Raw genomic sequence first — 20,220 nt, 5'->3', positions numbered from 1 at the left:
CAGTGGTTTGGTAGTTAAGACACAGTCACGCTCAACCCCTCCCCCCCCATGTAATCTACAGGGGTGTGGCCTGCTTCCAATATAAACAGCTGTGGAAAGTTTGCTAACTTTTTGATGCATCTGGGTTGTCATCTGACATGTGCTCCATCATTATTACTTTATATACTTGTATTTGGATTACACACACACACACACACACTGCTGTTTATATTTGTTATGTACTGTGGTCTGGCTTGCTGATCCTGTCATCTTATCTGCCAACCTTGTGTAAAGCCTGTCATCGTGGGTTCATCAGCCCCCTGTAGCTACTGGACTCAGGAGGAGTTTTCAGCCTGACCTCTGCCTCCTGGACTTGGAATTTGCCTGCCTCTACAACGATGTATGTTTTCCTCTTGGCATAAACCTCTAAGATGTAGAAACACAAGCTTTACATCCTGTCCTCAAATAGGTTCCAACTTATGCGACCCTACTAGAGGCCAGAAGAGGCCTGCCCCACAGTTTCCAAGGCGGTAAATCTTCACAGAAGCAGACTGTCAGGTCTTTGTCTCCTGGAGTGGCTGATGACCTGAACCCATTGAGCCACCAGGGCTCCTTAAAGGGCTTTGCCAGCATTGTTTCTGCTCCCTTTGTTCTGGAAGCCTCAGGCCTCTCCTCCTGCATCTTGTGAGGCACTTCTCACAATTGCTGCGATTTCATGTACTGTGTCCCCTTCCTGGGGGCAGGGATGGGGAATCCCTTGTTGATCATCTCAATTCCACCCAAAGCCCCAACATCGAGTGCTAGGCTGTTAGCAGCCAATGCGGGCTTAGAAAGTGAGCCGAGGATGGAAATTCTGTGCTCCTACAACTAATTCTGGAAGAGAGAAGCTTTCTGTTCCCATAAAGTGTTACAGTCTCAGAAACACATAGAGGCAGTTCTACCCTGTCCTATAGGGTCACTGTGAGTCGACATTAACTCGGGGGCAGTGTTTGAGATTTCATTGGCAGAAAGTGGATCAGAGCAGATGAGGCTCTCAGGAGTCAGGGCCCAGGAATATGGGGGCTGCAAGTATAGGCAGAGGTCCCATTTCTCTGGCAAAGTGAATCCAGGGAACTAGAAATTGAACAAACTTCCCTAAGCAAACTGGGTACCCCTAAGCAGTTACCCAGTTCCCGCTTCTTGTGCGCGGCCCCTTTAAGGCTCCCGGAAGCAGGCCGCGGGGACCGGAAGTGAGGCTCTTTATTTCTCCTCCTCACGTGGTGCTGGTGGGAAGTGACGCGTGGGGCCCGGGAGCTGCGGACGCGGAGGCCGACCGAGCTAAAGTCACGGGCGCCGCCGGGTCTCCGGGACAGGTGCGAGCGGGCGAGGGGCCGGGAGCGCGCCCGGGGAGGGCGGGGCCTGGCGCCCTGCGTGGGGGCAGCCCGCGGGGTGGGGCAGCATACTCCGCGGGGGGCGGGGACTTGACGCCCACATGGGAAGCTTGAGGGGCGCTGGTGGGGCGGGACCTAATTGAATGGGCGGGGCCGGGGCGGACCAATGCGTAGGCGGGGCCGGAACTGGGGGCGGGACCACACAGTTGCCCCTCGGCGTGGGGCGGGGCTAGAAAGCCTGCTGAGAAACTGGGGCGGGGCCAGAGTGTGGTCGGCCGTGCTGGGGGCGTGGCCAGCAAGTTGGCCCGAGTTAAAAGTGAGTGGCATTCCCCGACAAGCCCTGGGCGGAGCCAAGGGTGGGGCCATCAGACGATGCTCGGTCGGTGGGGGTGGGACCGCGCTGCTGGCGGGAGTGCTGGGGGCGCGGCCAGAAAGTTTTGCGGGAAGAAGGGGCGTGTCCAGGGCGTTGGAGGGAAGGCTGGAGCTGGGCTGTAACCTTGACTAGGGAAAGCAGGGGGCGGAGCCAGATAGGACGGAAGAAGGTCCTGGTCCGGAGGATAAAATCGGGCAATTCGGAGGCGTGCCTAGGGCCCTGCCTGGGAAACTAGGGGCGGGGCTTTTACTTGCGAAGGTGTGGGTGGGTTCTGGACTTGCCTAGGGAGTCGGGGGGTGGGGCCAGCAGGTAGACTGGGAATTTCGCCAGCTGGTTAGGGGCAGGGCGGTGTCTTTAGGAGCAGCGGGCATAGAACGTCTTGTCCGTGCCAGGGTGGATAGAATGGTCACTGCGGAGCCCAGCCGGTGGGTACCGGGCACCTTTACGGGTGCTGGGCTAGGGCTGGGACTTCCCTAAGGGAAGACTAGGTTTGGAATGTACCCTTTGGGCTGGGGCAGCGAGGCGGAGCAGGTTGTAAAAGGGGTGGAGCTAGAAAGTTTGCCTGGATGTGGGTGTGGCCGGGATCTATCACCAGGTCAAGGGGCTTTCTTGTATAGTTCTTTTTGAGGGGCGGGAAATGAGGGGAGCTTTTTGAAGGGCGAGAAGTGGGGACTGGAGCTCAGCCTCCAACCCCAGATGTGTGGAAACTGGCTGGTCGCAGTGCTGAGATATATCCCTAAGTACTGGGGGCAGCCAGAGCATTGCCTAGGTGGGCCTGCAATGTGTTCTTTGGCTGGGCTGGGATCGGAAAGGGTCACGCGGCTGTCGTAAGGGGCCCTGGTGGCGCAATGGGTTTGGTGTTGCATTGCTAACTGCACGATCGGCGGTTCAAACCCACCAGCCGTTCCGAGGGAGAATGATCCAGCTGTCTGCTCCCGTGATGATTTACAGCCTTGGTAACCCTAAGGAACAATTCTACTCTGTCCTATGGGGTCATGATGAGTCGTGATCGACTTTAAGGCAGTGGGTGAGTGTATGGGGTATACAAGGCGCTTCCCTGGTGCACTGTTAAGAGTTGGGCTGATGAAAGAAAGCTCCGTGGTTGGAACACACCAGCTGCTGCTTGGGAGAAAGAGGAGGAAGCTGCATCTGCCTCTGTGTTACAGACCCTGTGGGTCAGTTCTACCCCACCATGCATGAGCTCTGTGAGGCAGAACCAACTCACCTGCATTGGGTAGGGAGGGGCCATTAGTGAGTCAACGGTAGAATTCTAGCCTTCCAGCACCTCCGATGCAGCCACCCCCTGGCGGTCAGTGGAGGCTTGCGTTTTGATTTTATGCTGGGCAGGTTTCAGCAGAGCTTTCAGACCAAGCTAGACTGGGAAGAAAGGTCTGATTCCTGACACCCAGTGTACAGCAGAATGAAACAACGCGCCGGCTTGCGCCAGCTTCACACGTGAGCTTGAATCTCCTGGGCCAGTCCAGGGTCTCTCGTCCAGGGTCTTCCTCTTTCTCACAGCCCTGCTACTCGACCCAGCAGGATGTCCTGCTCCAGGGCCTGGTCTCTCCTGGCAATATGCCCAAAAATACTTAGGATGAAGTCTCGCCATCCGTGCTTCTAAGGAGCATTCAGGCTGTTCTTTGTCCAACGCACGTCTCTTCCTTTGGCAGCCCATGGTCCTTTCGATATTCTTTGCCAGCAGTGTAGTTCAAATTCATTGATTCATCTTCGGTCTTGTCTAACTCCATGTCGAACTTGCACCTGCGTTTGAGACGATTGAGAACACCGTGGCTGGGCTCAGGCACACCTTAGCCTTCAGAGTACCACGCTTGCTCTTCAACGATCTATAAAGAGGTCTCGTGCAGCAGATTCGCACCATGCTGTGCGTCGTGTGATCTCTTGACCGCTGCTTCCGTGAGCATTCATTGTGGATCCAAGCAGGACAAAGCCCTTGACCACTTCAGTCTCTTCTCCTGACTCAGTGTTAGGACACATCAGTTTAATACAAGCTTGCCGCCATCATGTCAGTCTGGAGCCAGGAGCCAGCTGTCTCAGCTGTCTTCTGAGGAGGGACTGTGTGGGTCCCATTGGCAGCCCTCTGGGTTGGCAGCCCAAATGCCAGGCCAAGTCCTTCCAGGGAGTGGGGCTTCTCGTACCTCAAAAAGCGGGAGTGGGATTGAGAGCTGGTGACTTGGAGCAGAATGACTGGGAGGGGCTGGCCTCATCCCTCTTTGTCCTTTCTACTCCTCAGGAGCCCCCAATTGCCACGTGGAATCTGCAGGTGTGCCGGGTCTGGGGCCCCCGGGCAGCCACAGAATGGTGAGATGGACAGCTGGCTTCCCAAAATCTCTGTGTCAGGGGAAGAGGGAGCAACTGGGGTGCCTAACCCTCAGAGCCAGGGGTGACTCACTCTGGGATGGACGGAGTCCTCAGACCAAGCCCCCACTGCCTCCCCTTGCAGGCAGCCACCTTGGATCTGAAATCGAAGGAGGAGAAGGATGCTGAGTTAGACAAGAGGATCGAGGCCCTGAGGCGGAAGAACGAGGCCCTTATGCGGCGCTACCAGGTGCCCTAGCCCTGCCCTGGGAGACCCATTCCCCTCTCTTCCCCGCTGTGAGTTTTCCCAGACTTTCACTTTGACCTCCTCGCTCCCACCGTTAAAACCTTCCCATGACACCCATGGCTCCCAGGAGCAATGTCTTAACCTGGCCTGCCATCAGACTGGCCTCCCTCCCTCCCTCCCTTCCATCCATCCATCATTCATTCACTCACTCACGTCTTCACCTGGGCCTTCACTGCATCAGGCCCTGTGCTGAGTGGGACCCAGGGGGACCCAGGGTCCGGATGTAGGAGCCCAGAAGGGGTGCCTGACCCAGCCTATGGATCATCAAGGAGGGCTTCCTGGAGGAGGGGGCGTCTGAGGCCATCAGGGTAGCGGGAAGCCAGCCATTTGGAAAGGAGAGAGGAGCGTGCCCCAGGTCTTGGGGTCAGCTGGGGTGGAAGTTTCAAAGCAGGAAAGCGAGCGTTGCTCGGTTAGTGGGTTGCTCCCTGGCAGGGGCACTAATGATTTGTGCTCGACAGTTGACCTGAGATTGGTAGTTCAGACCCACCCAGCACACTGTGGGGGAAAGGCTGGGTGAACGGCTTCTGTAGAGGCGACAGCTCAGAGAGCCCCCCTGGCTTCACTGTTGAGGTGTGCCTTGAGTCAGGATCGCGGTGATGGTGCTAGGTCAGGCTTGTGGTCTAGTTGTCGAATGTGGTGCAGCTGGGCCCCAGGGGCACGCTGTGAATGCGGGCATACTCCCCTGAGGGCACTGGGGAGCCACGGAGGGCTTTGAGCTGGGGCAGGGCTGTGTCAGCACACCCTTTTAGGATGAGTCTGCCAGCGGCTGATGGGTGGTCGATTCTCGGAAGGTGATGATACTGGAGACCAGGTGCCAGAGAGGCAGCAGAGGGGAGGGAGAGGAGGGGGTGGAGTCACCAGATTACTCTGGGCAGAAGGATGGGACTGGGAGCCGGAGGGGGACGGGAGGGGGGAAGAAAAGGAAGAGAGACCTGGGGCTTTGTCTAAGGCGATGGGAACCTGGGTGTTCCCCGGATTTATTCAAAGCAGAACACAAGCTGGCTGGCCTATTGTGTGCTGGGCATGGTTCGAAACTCCGGGGTGGGGTGGGGGTTATATCAGTGAGCAAGGCCAAAGGTCCTGCCCCCCAGCAGAAAGGAAGGCAGCAGGCAAGCAGAAACCACATGACACCAGGGAGTGGGGAATAGAGGCAGGCTGGCCAGGCAGACCCAGTCTGGCCAGGGACAAGGGAGCTGAGCCCTAGAGGAGAAGGCGTTAGGAAGTGTGTTCCTGGCAGAGGGAACAGCACATGCAAAGGCCCTGGGGCAGACCCCGGCCTGGTATGTTCTGGGACCATGGAGACGGCAGAAGCTCGCCTTGGGGAGGCTGGGAGGAGGGCACAGGACCCTGTCAGTTGTGGGGGGAGATTGGTTTGGCTGGTACACAGAGGCCGGTACCATGGGAGGGTCCTGAGTGAGTGTGTGCCTGTGTGCGTGCTGTAGCGCTCAGGAGAGAGGCCTGGGTTTGGGTGTAGTGTTATGGGGGCCCAGCCAGCTGCGACCCTGAGACCCCATCCTTTTGCTCCAGGAGATTGAGGAGGACCGGAAGAAAGCTGAGCTGGAGGGTGTGGCGGTGACAGCACCCCGGAAGGGCCGCCTAGTGGAAAAGGAGAATGTGGCAGTTGAGATGGTAAGCAGGACACCAATGGGGGTTGGGGGGGTGGGGGCCCCTGAGAAGGGAGGAGGCCTGGAACCCAGGAGTCTGTGGGTGGCCTCCATCCAGGCAGCTGCCTTCCCTGGCCTGGGATCTCCTGGGCACCCTGCTCTCGTGATGGATGACCCTTTTGCTCCTCTTCTCTCAGGAGGCGTGTCTGGGTCCCTCCCGGAGGTCCCCTCGGCCCCCAGGGCCCAGCAAAGGGAGCCGGCCCTCCCCTCAGCGAGGGGGCCGGGCTGGTGCAGGCCGTGCAGCCCGAAACTGGGAGGAGAGCCCGGGAGAGCAGCCTCGAGGAGGGGCCGGGGGCCGTGGCCGGAGAGGCCGGGGCCGGGGAGCCCCTCATCTCGACGGGAGTGGAGATGCCCCCGCCACTGCCGCTGCTGACCGTAAATCCAAGGTAGGAGCTGGCAGGGAGCTGGGTCCTCTGCCGGGCGACCCCCTGGTGGGTTTCCTGCTGCCCCTGCAGCTCACTTTCTCTCAGCCTGGGTTATGGCCCCTTCGTGTGGCGTGCCAGCGTGCCTGTCTGCCTGTCTGTCTGGGGCTCCCTCCAGCCTCCCTTCACTCGGCTCTGCCTCCCTCTCCCGACCTGTCCTGTCCCTCTCCTCAGCACACTTTTTTCGTATCTCCCTTTCCCCGCTCTGTAGCGTGTGCTCCTCCTGCTCCATCTCTTTTCCCCCATTCACCTGTCTGTCTGTCTGCTTCTGCGCATCCCATGTGTCTGTCTCCCTGTCCTGTCTGGTGTGCTCGGTGAGTGCCCTGGGCAATCTCTGTGTGATTTGCCGCCATCCCTGGTGGGGTTGGTTTGTGGGGAGCAAAGGCTTTGCCTGCAGGTGAGCAGGGCACAGACGTCCGTCCAGCATGGTGGCCTATCGCCTCCCTGGACTTGGGTACAACCTGGTCCCATTCTCGGGCACCCTTGGGCAGCCCCCTTCCTCTCGCTGAGTCTCTGGACTTTTACTTTGGGGCAAGAGGGAGGAGTCCCCGTGAAGATGACTAAGCAGCCTGACCTTGATGAGCTGGTGTGGGGTCTGCACACTCTGCGCTGCTAGAACAATAAGACCCCCAAAACACCAAGGCTGAAGGAAGGGGCAAGTTCATTTCGCTCATAGACTGAACCCCACAGGTGAGGCTCACCTGCCCCTGGTCCAAACCAGCTCACTGATGCCCCTGGGGTCTGGCTCATGGGAAGTTCACTTGGGTTCATCACCGCTCGGCAATCTGTTGGTGGAAAGCCAGGCAGCTGGCTATATCAAGCCACGACCATGCCCCCCCCCCAAAAAAAAAACAAACCAAGCTCATAGTGACCCAAGAGGATGGGGTAGAAGTAACAGCTCCCTGCTGTTCCCCAGACTGAGTCTTTCCTGAGGCAGCAGTTTATCTTTCTCCTGAGGAGCAGCTGGGAGGTTTGAACTGCTGACCTTTCAGTCAGCCTTAACTCATTAGTTGTTCGGTATCCCCCAATCTTGTTCATCTTTTTTTTCCTTGGAGGGGGTGGGTTTTGCATACCTACAAAACACCTGCCACTATATATATATATATATATATATATATATATACACACACACACACACACACACCATAGTGAATGAAGGGGGAAGTGCAGAGTGGAGACCCAAGGCCCAAGTGTCGGCCAATGGAGATCCCCTCATAGAGGGGTTTAGGAGAGGAGATGGGTCAGTCAGGGTGTGAGGTAGTACCGATGAAGAACACAGCTTTCCCCCAGATCCTGGATGCTTCCTCCCCCCAACTACCATGATCCGAATTCTACCTTGCAGGACTGGATAGGGCAGAGGTTGTACACTGGTGCATATGGGAGCTGGAGGCACAGGGAATCCAGGGTGGATGATACCTTCAGGACCAGGGGTGTGAGGGGCGAGGCTGGGAGAGTGGAGGGTGAGTGGGTTGGAAAGGGGGAACTGACTAAAAGGATCCACATGTGACCTCCTCCCTGGGAGATGGACGGCAGAGAAGGGCGGGGAAGGGAGACTCCAGATAGGGCAAGATATGACAAAATAACAATCTGTGGATTATCAAGGGCTCATGAGGGAGGGGGGAGCGGGGAGAGAGGGGAAAAAAAAAAGAGGACCTGATGCAGAGGGCTTAAGTGGAGAGCAAATGCTCTGAGAGTGATTAGGGCAAAGAATGTAGGGATGTGCTTTATACAATTGATGTAGGTATATGTATGGATTGTGATAAGAGTTGTATGAGCCCCTAATAAAATGTAAAAGAAGAAAAGAAAACAAAAAAAAACACCTGCCACCTCAATGCCCAGGCCACGTTGATGTTTCCAGAACTTTCTGTCACGCTCTGCAGTGACTCCTCTCCTGCCCCTGGCAGGTACTAGGCATTTGCCTAAGCCTGACAGTCCGTGTGAGTTGGGTGGCATCTGCCCGTCTGTGACCGACAGATGTCACTCGGCAGGTTTTCCCGGTGCTTGTGGTGGCACGTGCCCGGGCTCCCCCTCTCTGACTGAGTCCATGGTGGGGAGGGGGCCCACTCTGTTTATGCAGTCACCTTGGGGGGTTTCCACCCGCTGGCTCTTGTGAGCACTTGGTGGCTCCGTGGAAGTTGGTGGACAAGCCCCTGTTCCGAGAGCTGCCGGTCCTGGAGTTCTGTGGCGAGCAAGCTCCCTGAAGGGACATGCTAGCTCTCCTGTGGCCCAGAGAATGTAACAAACCTGCAGGCCGAGCGGGACGGACTGATGGGTGACTTTCTGTCCAGTGTTGTCGTTTCCCACCCCCCTTCGCCCCCCCAGGAGTGGGAGGAGCGGCGCCGGCAGAACATCGAGAAGATGAACGAGGAGATGGAGAAGATTGCGGAGTATGAGCGAAACCAGAGGGTCAGTGCGTCCCTGTCCTGCCTGCGGGGGGCCGGGGCCGCCCACCTAGGGACACCGCCAATGCCTCCCCGTTCCTGTGTCCGTCCGCAGGAGGGGGTGCAGGAGCCCAACCCCGTGCGGAACTTCCTGGACGACCCCCGGCGGCGCGGAGGACCCCTGGAGGAGTCGGAGCGGGACCGCCGAGGGGGCAGCCGTCGGCACGGGCGCAACTGGGGGGGCTCCGACTTTGAACGGGTGCGCTGCGGCCTGGAACAGGAGCGGCAGGTGGGTGCTGGGCTACGGTTCCTGGATGCTCCGCACTACCCGGGTGGCAGTGAGCGGGCAGGGGCTTCATCTTACCTGCCGATTAGAGGAGACCTGGTGGCATAGCAGTTAACAGGGACTGGTGGCCAACCGTGAGGTGGGTGGTTCGGACCCACCGGCCACTCTGCAGGAGAAAGATGAGGCTGACAGGGTGCATGCCAATTTGCAGCCTCAGGAGCCCCGCAGGGCAGTTCTCTGCCCTATGGGTTGTCTGTGAGTTGCAACTGACTTGGGGACAGTGGGAGGATGCTGTGGCGTCCCGGTGACCCCTTGGCGTCACAGAGTTGACCTGCTCCATGGGGAAGCAGGCTGCCAGCCAGGCCTTTCTTCTGCAGCCCGGCCAACCTTTGTGCTAGCTGAAAGCCCACCGCTCGGGCGTGCCAGGCTCTCTGCGGGCCGAGCAGGGTGGCAGTAACCATGTATTTGTGGTGTGTGCTCTCTTTGCTGTGAGGGGCCCGCCGGTGGGGGCAACCAATGGCCTAAAGCTTGGCTGTTTGAGTCCACCCAGAGGGAAGTTGGAAGAAAGGCCTAACACCTTCCAGAAAATCCGCCAGGAGGACCCGTAGGGGCTCTCCCCGCATACACACACGGGGGCCCCCGCCTGAGTCGAAGGCGACTCGCTGGCGACCTGGGCAGGTTGGCACCCACTGGCTCAAGGCCCCCCTGGTTCTCGGCAGAACATTTGTGGACACCCACCATGTGCAGGGTCCGAAAGAGGGGGGTCAGTGCTACCGGGAGGAGGGAGAGACAAGTTCACCCCAAATGCTGACCCTCGTGCTTGTCCCAATGGCCTTAATTATCAGTTACTGTCAGGCATGTCACCGTCACCTGGTGTCATTAACTGGGCATTTCCTGGGCACCCACCAGGCTAGGGCTCTAAGTGCCCGATGACGACCAGGCCCAGCCCCTAGCCTTCTGAGAGGCGTGCTGCTGGGAGGCAAGCCTGGGGGGAGAGCTGCAGTGACCTGCCAGTACAGGTGGTCCCCAGCCTAAGGACATCACTGCAGGCTCCGTGCAGACCTCTAGAACATAGTGTTGCCGAGTGTAGGGTATCCCGCGGCCGTCTCCACCCCCAGACATTTGCTCCCAGACTGTCAGCCCGCTGTGGTCTGGTCCACAGTGGCTTGGAGCCCTGTTGTAAGCCGGGGCCTTCTTGTATATGAGGCAGCAGGTAGCGGCAGGTGTGGGGAAGGAAAATCAGGCAGGGCAAGGGGATTGAGAGGGGAGGGTCAGAAAGGAGGTGTGATCTGAGCCGGCTTCCTGGAGGCGGTGCCCTTATCATGGGCCACGTTCTCATCCCGGCCAGTAGTCACCCTGTGTGGCCTTGGGCAGTGGCTTCACCTTATGAGTTTACAAGGACCAGGGGAGTCAGCCCTGCCTGTGGAACAGAGCCCTCCCTGACTGGCTGTTGCCCTGGAGCAGGGGCGCCGGGCAGGCCTGGGAGGTGCTGGTGACATGACGCTGGCCATGACTGGCCGGGAGCGGTTGGAGTACCTGCGCTGGAAGCAGGAGCGGGAGAAGATCGACCAGGAGCGGCTAGAGAGGCATCGGAAGCCCACCGGCCAGTGGCGGCGTGAGTGGGATGCTGAGAAGACCGAGGGGATGTGAGTCTCCCCACCCTCGCTGGGCCCCAGTGGCTCCTTGACCTTGCCCCCCACTTCTGCCTCCTCTGTCTTTCTCTTCTTAGTTTTCCATCCTGTGTATCAGTCAGTGACTGCTCTGGTCGTGCTGTGTAACCGGCATCCCATCTCAGTAGCATAAAATGGCCCCATTACCGCTCAGTGTTCCGGGGCAGCTGGGTCCAGCAGGTCTGGCTGGATGCCTAGCGGGGGGTGGGAGGTGGCTCTTGACTGCTCTGCTCCACAGGTGCTCATCCCAGTGCGCAGGCCCAGGGGGTGCACTTGTCACAGCAGGGAGAGGCGCCAGAGGGCAAATTGATACATGTCTACAGGCCCAACAGCACTGGGCAGGGAGGTAAGCTCTGCCTGCTGGTGGATGCTACTGCAAAGCCCACAGCCAGGGGCAGGGCCGTCAATTCCAAGGGAGGGACACGGGACTGGCAGCCAGCCTTTTCATCCTCCCTTCTGTCTTCCAGGCTGCCCTTCAGCCACCCACTTCCACTTTCCTGGTCTTCTGTTGGGGCCTTCCTGCCATCTTGTCCCCCGGTGCCATTTGGATCCTCAGATCCCCAAAGGGTCCTAGAAACTGGCCAGTTAAGCTTCAAGGCAGAGCAGGGAACCTTTTTCTCTCTCTCAAGGGCCATTTGGGAATTTGTTACATCCTGGACGGGCCATGCAGAACGATCCTCTTCCAAACTAGTCGGTCGTATTTGCTCATTTAATGAACTCACTCCTAACGTGGCGGCTGGAACGGCTTCCCGGTGGTACGCTGTGTGCTGGGGCCGTTAGCCGGGAGTGGTGATGGTGTGGGCTCTCTGCGGCCCGCAGGCCGGGCTTGCCCCTGCCCTGCTCTATGTGTGGTGAGGACACTGGAGGGGAAACCAGCTCTCCCTCTGAGAGACGGCTTTTGGAAAACTCCTGTAAGTTTCATTCCACCTTCTGTTCTCTCATGCATCCGGCATTTCCTTATGCCTCTTGAGTTTTTAGTGTTTTTGGTGAAGGTGTCACGGCAGTGGAGGTTCCCATTCACCCATCGCTGCCCATGTTCAGCGACATTGGTGAGACCTCCTCCACTCTGTGGGAACAGGTTTCTAGTTTCCCTCCTGGTCACTCCATTTCCCGTCCTCTAGTTTCCCTGCTCCCTTACCGTCCCCCATCTTTAAAGTTGTCATCAACAGTTTGGTTTCATGGAGATGAAGTGGTTGTTTTTTAAGGTGCATAGGATTTCCTAAAACCAAAAAAAACCCCAAACCCACTGCCTTCGAGTGGATTCCAATGTACAGCGACCCTATAGGACAGGGTAGAACTTCCCTTGTGGGTTTCTGAGACTTAACTCTTTACAGGGGTAAAAAGCCTCAGCATTCTCCCCTGGAGTGGCTGGTGGTCTCAAATGGCTGACCTTGTGGTTAGATAGCAGCCCAACGCAGGCCCCGGGTTCCTATGGGACTCTTCTTTTAATCAGTGAACTGGGGCCTGGGCGGGCCGGGAGCCCGCTCCTCTGGGGCCTGAAGGAGGCGTGGGACGGAGCCAGTTGTGGGAGCTTCCAGGGGAAGTGGCAGGGCCTTCAATGAACAGTAGCTGCAGAGGCCTGAAGGCAGGAGCAGGGGTGGGAGAACCCTTGTGCTTGGGGACAGGAAAGGGGGTCAGAGGGAAACGGTGGGCCTCGTACATTTTCAAAGGGTCTAGTCACCCCAGACTTTTGCCTTGGGGCCCCAATTCCGCTCTTTCTGCCTGTGATTGTCTAGGAGTCACACTGGTATCGTCATTGGCCTCTTGCCCGCCACTCAGACCCTTTCTCCTTGTTGAACCCTGGGTCTGGCCCCGGCCTTTGTCTTGTTCTCCCTCTTCACTTCCTGCTCTCCTGCTCCCTCTATTCCGCCCCCTCCCCTCACCAACACCACCAGCTCATCCGCTTTCTTGCTCTCCAGGTTCAAAGATGGCCCGGCCTCTGTCCTTGAACCATCAGCTGGCTCAGGTGAGTGGCTAGCCCAGGACCCGGGCGGGACATCCCTCTGGGCTGTGAGGGTAGGCTGGTGGCATGGGCCACATGCCAAAGACCACCCCTTGGTTTTCTTGCAGATGACCAGCCCTGGGCCCGGCCTCCCAAGCCCCCCACTTTCGGGGAGTTCCTGTCTCACCACAAAGCCGAGATCAACAGCCGCAGGAGGAGAAAGAACAGCCGGCCCCCAGCCAAGGCAGCCCCACGTGCCTATAGGTGGGACCCCCCATCCCCACTGTCCGGGTACCCCCTGGGTACTGCAGGTGGTTTGCTAAAGGTTGGCAGCTCAGGGGCACCACAGAAGAAAGGCCTGGTGATCTTCCTTGTAAAACTCGGAGCCAAGAAAACCCAAGGGACAGGCCTGCTCTGTGACATGCCGGGTGGCCTTGGGTCAGAACAGACTTGGTTGCAGTGGGTTTTGGGGGGCTGGTATAGCTGTGTGTGTGACTCTGTCCGCGTCTGTCTTGTGCTTGGCCTGTTTCTCTCATCTCGGTTGGTTTGGTCCTTGTGTGGGGGTGGGGTGGGGATCAGGTCTTTATTGAACCCTGATCTGTCCCTTCCTCCCTTGTGGACCCCGTTCAGCTACCTGCCTCTGTGACACCCAGGGCCTCCACCTGTTCCCATCCCCCAGCTAGGTACTCCCCTCAGCTGGGTCCTCTTGCCCCCACCCCTAGCTGAGGCCTGTAGCCCCTCCTGCTATCCACCTAGGCCCTACCCCTTTCCCTGCCCCCTCAGTGACCATGATGACCGTTGGGAGCAGACCAAGGAGGCGGCAGCCCCATCTCCAGAGCCCCCCCAGCCCATTCCTCCCAAGGAGCTGCACACACAGGTATGACTGGGCCCTAGCTCAAGATGGGGGTGCAGGGGTACCCAAGCCTACCTCCCAGCCTTCCTCTTGTCCCCCCTAGGCATCCGAGGCCCCAGCCCCCACCCACCTGCCTCCTGAAGATGAGGGGGAGGAGGACGAGGAGTGGGAGGACATTAGTGGGGAGGAGAGCGAGGAAGAGTTGGAGGAGGAGGAAGAGGAGGGTGCTGAAGAAGAGGAAGAGGAGGAGGAAACAGCCCCAGACCAGCCCCAGGAAGCTGCTGGGCAACCTGCCAGTGAGCCTATGGAGACCCCAATGCCTGCCCAGGCCCCTGCCTTACTGACCAGCCCCTTCTCGCCTGATGGGGGTCACCAGCCTGTGTCTGACTGGGGTGAAGAGATGGAGCTGAACTCCCCCCGCACTGCCCACCCAGCTGGCGCCTCCTCTCCCGGTGAGGCCTGGCCTTTCGGGGATGCATGAAACGGCTCCCTGGGGGTGGGCTCCAGGCGGGAGTGTACCCCAGCTGTCCTCACAGCCCCCAGGGCGGAGCAGGGCAATCCATGCCTCACTGTACTCTCTCCTCCCCCTCCCTACCTGCCTGCCTGCCACCCCAGCCATTCCCAATAAAGAATTCACCCCTTTAAGCGTGTCCATGAGCCGCCCCCCCAACTCCCTCAAAGCTGCTGGCTTGGGGGCATGCAAGGAAAAAGGGGTGCTAACTGGGCACCCCCTTCCCTAGGAGGTGACCAGCTGGCCCCTGCCTCCCCAGACACTGGGCCCAGCCTCCCAGGAAGCCAGCCAGCTGAAGAGGAGGAGGGGTCTGAGGCGGCTCCAGGTGCGGGGCGTGAGCTTGGCGCCCGGCGCGCCTTCCCTTTTGCTCGGAGGAGGGGAGGGAGAGGATGTGGTCGCGCAGGGGGTGGGACCAGAGTGTTCGCGAGGGCCAATGAGTGCCGGGATGGGGCCGGCCGGGGTGAATGGGGTCAGCCGGCCCGGGGTGGAGCGAAGGGGCGGACTACGTTTGGAAAAATTGTGTGAGGGCGGGGCCAGGGTTGGGATGGGGCAAAGGGGGTTCGACTTTTCCTGCGGGTGTTGGGGGTGTGGAAAGCAGTCTCCAGGTTTCCTGGGTCGCAGGAAGTAGCTAAAGGCAGTTTCATCGGAGTGGCTGTAAGGATGGAGGCGGGGCGGCGTGGGAGTTTAAACTGTGGGGTGGGTTTGAGGGTGCAGCCCACTGGAGCAAATCGGGGTTGAATGTGTGGCTGGATTAGAACTGGAAGGGCTGAGCCAGCCTAGGTGGGCCCGGCGGAGTGGGAGCCGGAGGCCCGCCCTGCCATTCGTCCCCTCGGCCTTCCCACCCCGCAGGAGTGGGGTTAAATAGAAGGGGCTGGTGACCGGAATGGATTAGGTCGGGATGGGGTGGGGGGAGGAGGGCAAGTGGGTGGGGCTGGTTGTTGGAGCCTGGCAGGGGTCTGAGAAGGGTGGGGGCGGTAGGGAGGGCGTGTGAGGGGGTGCCCGCGCCTCTGTGGGCCTCCTGAGCCGATTAAACGAGTAAACCGTTTAGCGTGGGTCCAGCTGTTGCAAAGGTGGACTGGGGGTGGGGGCCGGGCGAAGGCCCCCCGCCGCTGACCGCCCCTTCTCTCCGCAGAGGCGGGCCCCGAGCCCCAGGAGACAGCCGAGATCACCGACTTCCAGCGGGTGCGTTTCTGCAAGGTGGTGGCGGCCGCGCCGTCCCCGGGGGCCGCCCGCTGACCGCTCCCGCCGCCGGGCCGCTGCGCCCCGCGCTAACCTCCCGCTGTCGCTCCCGCGCCCTCTGCTTGTGCCACGCTCCTGCCCGGAGAGGGTTAACTGCCAGGGGGCGGAGCCCAGGGCGACGGTCCGGCCCCTGCGACGGGGGCACCTGGGGCTTTGGCTGGGGGTCATCCCCTTTTGGCTGCTGTGGAGGACTAAAGGCCAGACCCCGAGCCGGATTTCCTGCCTCCAGGAGCGCACACCTGGGGCCTGGCCCGCAGCCCGTGACACTTCCAAGGACTTGAATTAAACGCTGTGCTTCCGCTAACCTCTGAACTGTGATCCTGCTGCTGGGGGTGCGGGTGGGGCAGACTGCTGTGCTTGCGGGCTGATGGGCTGATGAGCGGGAACCCGAGGGAGGTTGGCCCTTTCCCACCCCCTTGACACCCCCTCCCCACTCCTACAGGCTTCCTCCAATGTCTGAAGACGCTGCTGGGAGGGGCTTGCCGGGACGTCGGGGCTTATCTCCCCTCTCCGAGCTCGCATGGAACCCCTAAGTCCAGGGTGCAAGACCTTGAGTGTGCCTGGGTGGAGCTAGGGGCCACGCCTTGCTGGAGCCTGGGGTTGGGAGTCTGGGTGCTGGGTAGTGGCAGGAGGAGCCTGGCTCTTTAGGGGTGTGGGTGAGGCGCTTCCAGGTGGTTAGGCACCTAGCCTCTGGTTGATACCGTTAGGGACCCCTGTAGAGCGAGCCCCAGCGCGGTCCTCCGCCAGCCAGCCTCGCTCATTGCTCTTTGTACCCGTCGTTGCAGGCAGTACATTCCATCTCTGAGGGCGGTCCACTCTGCTGACCCCCTAGCAGACATCGTAACGTCCCCCGGGGACTGGGGACTAGTTACTTCCGAAAGCAAGCAAGCCCAAAGTAACGAGAGGACAGACATCTCCACATCCTCACCGGGAAGGCGCATTCTGGTCGGTCTCCTCCCAACACAGATGTTACTATAACTCACATCCATCGGTTCTTTTGCACTCTTACTTATTCCTGACCCATGAAGTGGGTCGGGCATGCTTTAGTCCGCAAAGTGACATCCTTCAAATACGCTGAATCGTCTTTTGTGTTTTGTTTTTTGCATTTGATTTGCCCAGTGCAAAAGAGTGGTCGATGTCTTTTTGTTGTTTTTTATTGTTTTCTGGTTTTGAGTGGTCGGTTTCTTGACGGTGGCTTCAGGAAGCGTTGATTTGAAGCCAGGTGGAGTGAAGTCCTTGATAACTTGATTTTTTTTCCTTTTGTTAAGTTGTTGCTCATTGGCCCAGTTGTGAGGTTTGATTTCCAGCCCCCTGTCTTGAAGTTAGGCTATACTGAAGGCTGTCGTGTTCAGTTTGCGTCCGCCAGTGCTCCAGCCCTCTCCACTTTGAGCAAGCAAGGTTTCCTCATCTGTCCCTCATGGGTTTGCTGGTTCTCCGATGCCTCTCGCTCGGCTTTCTTCCCCTTGTCCCATCTCTCAGATTGCTTGCCAGCAGACTGACGGAAGAAATAAGGCGATAGGATATCACCTGGATACCCTGAAGCCATGCAGTATTCCCCCCCCCCCCATTCTGTTGTCCATGAGCACAATGACGTGCTCTGGAATTCCCGTTCTCGGTAAACATGAATGTGTTATGATCCGCACAGTCGAATGCCTTTGCAGAGCTCGGAAAATGCAAGCAACACCTTCCTGGTTACTCTCTGCTTCTGGCCAGGATCCATCTGACATCAGCAATGAGAGACCCCCTGTTGCACCTCTAATGAATCTGGCTCGAGTCTCTGGTTGTTCATTGTCCATGTGCCCACTGCAATCATTTTTGAGGGATCGTCAGCATGATTTCATACTAAGGATATTGATGTTAATAGTAACGACATTAAACAAACAAACCCAAACATTGCTACTCTTCTGTGGGATGGGCACAAATAGGAATCCCTGCAAGACAGTTGGCCAAGTAGCTGTCTTCGAAACATCTTGGCTTAAACGATCAGCCCTTCCAGCACTACCTCCATTTGTTGGAACAACCCGATTGTGTCCGAGCCTCGGTTTTCACCAATACTTTCAGTGCAGCTTGGACTTCTTCCTTCAATGTCATCAGTTTTTGATCCTGCGTTACCTCCTGAAATTGTTGACCATCGACCAGTCCTTTTAAAATACCGTGACTCTATTCCTTCCATCTTTGGAGGCCTCCTTCATTGGTCAGTGTCTTGCCTAGAATCCTTTATTATTGCAACTTGAGATTTGACTTTTCTTTAGTTCCCCTTCAGTTCTTTCAGCTTGGGGTACACTGAACATGCTCTTCAGGTTTACTGATTACAGAATTTGGCACATTTCAGGACCCGGTTTACTCTGTGTCTTCTTGAGCCCCCCCCTTTGAAATGTTCTGTTCAGTCCTCCATCACGTCTTCATTTGCGTTCAAGAGCAAGTCTTAAGAGTCCTTTCTGACACCCATTTGGGTCACTGACGACCTTTGCGTTCATCCCACGACTACCTTGGTCTTAATAAGTTTCACTGAGAGCTTGCAGCCAGGGCCAGAGTTCTGCCAACCTAAGTGCTGGGGCGGTGCTAAGACAGGAGTGAGGAGCTGGCCTAGGGGAGTGGGTTCAGGTGAGGGTTTTTACCAGCTGGAGGCTGTTAACAGGTCTGGAGCGCGACTCAGCTGTAGGGCGTGGTGCGGGTGCAGGCTGTGACCAGCTGTGAAGTGGAAACAGGGTAGACCTGAACCTGAGGGTTGAGGTCAGAAGTGGGTAAAGGGTGGACATCCGACGGCTGTATAAGGACAGAAATAGGAGGGGCGAGCGGAAAGTCTTAAAGTGGGGGGCCGGGCTAGTAATGGAGGAGGCTAGAAGACTAGGGCGGGGCTAAGCCCTGGGGTGGAGATCGTAATTAGATCGGGCGGTAATAGTGGCGCAGTGATTAAAGTGTTTGATTTCCAACCCAAAGGTTAGCGGTTCGCACCCAGCAGCCGCGCGAAGGGAAACCGTTGAGGCAGCTTCCTTAATTCTGTGTGAAGCAGTTCTATTCCGTTCTATACTACAGAACCTATATAGAATCTATAGGGCCCTTAGGAGTCGACTTGACTCCAGGGCAGTAGGTCTGGTGTTTTGGCTTTGGGGTGACAGTAGAGCGTGGTAGGAGTCCGCTAAGCGCGGGAGTGGGTGGGAACAAGAAAAAAAAAAAAAAGGAGCTATGAAGTACTGGGGCGGAGCCAAAACTCGGAGGGGGCGTGGCCTGGACTGTGGTTGGCGGGAAGATGGGCAGGGGGCGGGCTCAGGAGGAGGCCCGATGCCCGAGGGCGGGGGCGGGACGGGGGAGGTAGAGAGCCCGGGGGCGGGGCCCGGGGAGGTAGAGAGCCCGGGGGCGGGGCCCGGGGAGGGGGCGGCCCGAGGGGCGGGGCCCGGGGCGGCGCGGGGGCGGGCCTGGCGGGCGGCGGCGTCTCCGCGCACCGAGTGGGCTGCGGGGATGCGGGGCACGAGCTGCGTGGGCGGCGGCGGCGAGAGCCCCGGCAGCGCGGGGCTGAGCGAGGGCCCGCGGGGCCGCTGGCTGCGCCTGGCCCCGGTCTGCGCCTACTTCCTCTGCGTGTCGCTGGCCGCCGTGCTGCTCGCCGTCTACTACGGCCTCATCTGGGTTCCCACGCGGCCCCCCGCGGCGCCCGCCGGCCCGCCGCCCAGCGCGCCCGCCCCGTGCGCCCTCAGCCCCGGCGCGCCGCCCGCCCCGCCGCCCGCCAACGCCTGCTCCCCGGGGGTCCCCGGCGGGCCGCGACCCCAGCCCGAGCCGCCGCGGAGCCGCCGCCGCCGCCACCGCGACCCCGCCGCCGCCGCCGCCTGACGCCGGGAGAGACGCCGGAGGCCGCGGGGGCAGGACCGGGTAACCCACGGGCCTCGGAGATGGGCCCTCCCCGGGTGGGCCTGGGCCCCCTCAATGGCATGGCCCAGCGTCTCCCTCCGGGTCGCCCTCCTGAAATACGGGAGGGGGCATGGAACCCCGCCCTCCGCAGCTGCCAGTGCGTGTGTGTATGTGGGGGGGCAGCCTGTCCCTGCTCCCAGTAGGATTCTCAGCGCCGAGCCCACCGCTGCCTCTTGGCCCTGACTCTCCGTGCCCATATGTCCATCTGCAATAAAGTCCAGCCCCAACTGCCTCTCGTGTGTGTCTATGCGTGTGCCTCCATCCTCAAGTGTATTAGAGGAAGTCCTTCTTGATGTCTGACCTTAGTCCACCTCCGAGTGGACCGGGCGGCCTTCTCCACTTTCTTAGGGGTGTAGGCAGCCTTCCCCGCTTTCCTCCCATGTAGGTTTTTGATTGGTGTGAGGAGCCACCAGCCGCTCTCGGGGAGAAAGATGGCGCTTTCTATGTCCGTGGAGCGTTCACAGTCTCGCAACCCCCCACGGGGCAGTTCTGCCAGGTCCTGTAGGGTGGCTGTGAGTCATCCCCAACTGGCTGGCAGTGAGTTTGGTTGGTTTGGGCTTGGGGGTGGGGAAGGGGAGACTTATTTGGAGTCCGGTAGTTGAAGGTCAGACAGCGTGAAGGACTCCCAAGGAGTACTCATGCTTGGGGTACAGGATGAATTATTTTCTGGGGAGATGCCAGGGACCTACCGTGTCATACAGCACAGGAGACGGCGGGAGAGGTGGGGTGATGGTAAGAACTGGGGTTCTGAGAGTTGCAGTCAGGCCCAGACGACGCCACTCAGACCTCTCAAGACGCTGCTGCCAGGTGCCACAGAGCCAGCTCCTCCTCAGCGTGACCCCAGGTGACAGGGTAGAGCTTCCCTTGGGGTTTTCTGCACAGTGTGGGGGAGAGGGGCAGACAGCTTGCAGGAGGATGACAGACTTGGGCACCAGTGGGCAGTTCTCCGTCCTGCGTTGTAGTGGGGGCCTGTGAGTCGGGGTCAACTTGAAGGCAATGGGCTT

General features: G+C 59.1%; 2 protein-coding genes across 4 annotated transcripts; both read left to right on the top strand.

Annotated features, from left to right (window-relative positions):
* The first annotated feature begins 1,243 nt into the window (after positions 1-1,243).
* On the top strand, positions 1,244-15,325 carry CCDC9 (coiled-coil domain containing 9). Of its 3 annotated transcripts, XM_075536291.1 has the most exons (14): positions 1,244-1,331; positions 3,974-4,041; positions 4,184-4,288; positions 5,873-5,974; positions 6,147-6,395; positions 8,754-8,837; positions 8,928-9,101; positions 10,563-10,744; positions 12,688-12,734; positions 12,839-12,974; positions 13,494-13,587; positions 13,667-14,015; positions 14,304-14,399; positions 15,207-15,325. In XM_075536291.1, exons 2-14 carry the CDS (start codon positions 4,039-4,041, stop codon positions 15,308-15,310), a joined length of 1,725 nt encoding a protein of 574 aa, XP_075392406.1. In that variant the 5' UTR covers positions 1,244-1,331; positions 3,974-4,038; the 3' UTR covers positions 15,311-15,325. The 3 variants fall into 3 exon arrangements, with proteins under 3 accessions (XP_075392406.1, XP_075392407.1, XP_075392409.1); XM_075536292.1 differs by lacking the exons at positions 14,304-14,399; positions 15,207-15,325 and adding an exon at positions 11,007-11,114 and having other exon boundaries at positions 13,667-14,206; XM_075536294.1 differs by lacking the exons at positions 14,304-14,399; positions 15,207-15,325 and having other exon boundaries at positions 13,667-14,206.
* Positions 14,644-19,448, top strand: INAFM1 (InaF motif containing 1). Its single transcript, XM_075536295.1, has 3 exons — positions 14,644-14,728; positions 15,207-15,256; positions 15,756-19,448. Exon 3 carries the CDS (start codon positions 18,500-18,502, stop codon positions 19,136-19,138), a length of 639 nt encoding a protein of 212 aa, XP_075392410.1. The 5' UTR covers positions 14,644-14,728; positions 15,207-15,256; positions 15,756-18,499; the 3' UTR covers positions 19,139-19,448.
* The last annotated feature ends 772 nt before the right edge of the window (positions 19,449-20,220 follow it).

The sequence above is a fragment of the Tenrec ecaudatus genome, chromosome 18 (assembly GCF_050624435.1).
Source record: "Tenrec ecaudatus isolate mTenEca1 chromosome 18, mTenEca1.hap1, whole genome shotgun sequence".
NCBI classification, from domain to species: domain Eukaryota; kingdom Metazoa; phylum Chordata; class Mammalia; order Afrosoricida; family Tenrecidae; genus Tenrec; species Tenrec ecaudatus.
Note: the sequence above shows the minus strand (reverse complement) of the source record. Positions and strands in the feature narration are given on the sequence as shown.

Bases quoted from the DNA above. Each gene is read 5' to 3' on its own strand.
- INAFM1 (XM_075536295.1), top strand. From the start codon at position 18,500: ATGAAGTACTGGGGCGGAGCCAAAACTCGGAGGGGGCGTGGCCTGGAC.
- CCDC9 (XM_075536291.1), top strand. The intron at 14,016-14,303 runs GTGAGGCCTGGC...CCCCTTCCCTAG, and splicing joins AGCTGGCGCCTCCTCTCCCG to GAGGTGACCAGCTGGCCCCT. The intron at 14,400-15,206 runs GTGCGGGGCGTG...TTCTCTCCGCAG, and splicing joins GGGGTCTGAGGCGGCTCCAG to AGGCGGGCCCCGAGCCCCAG.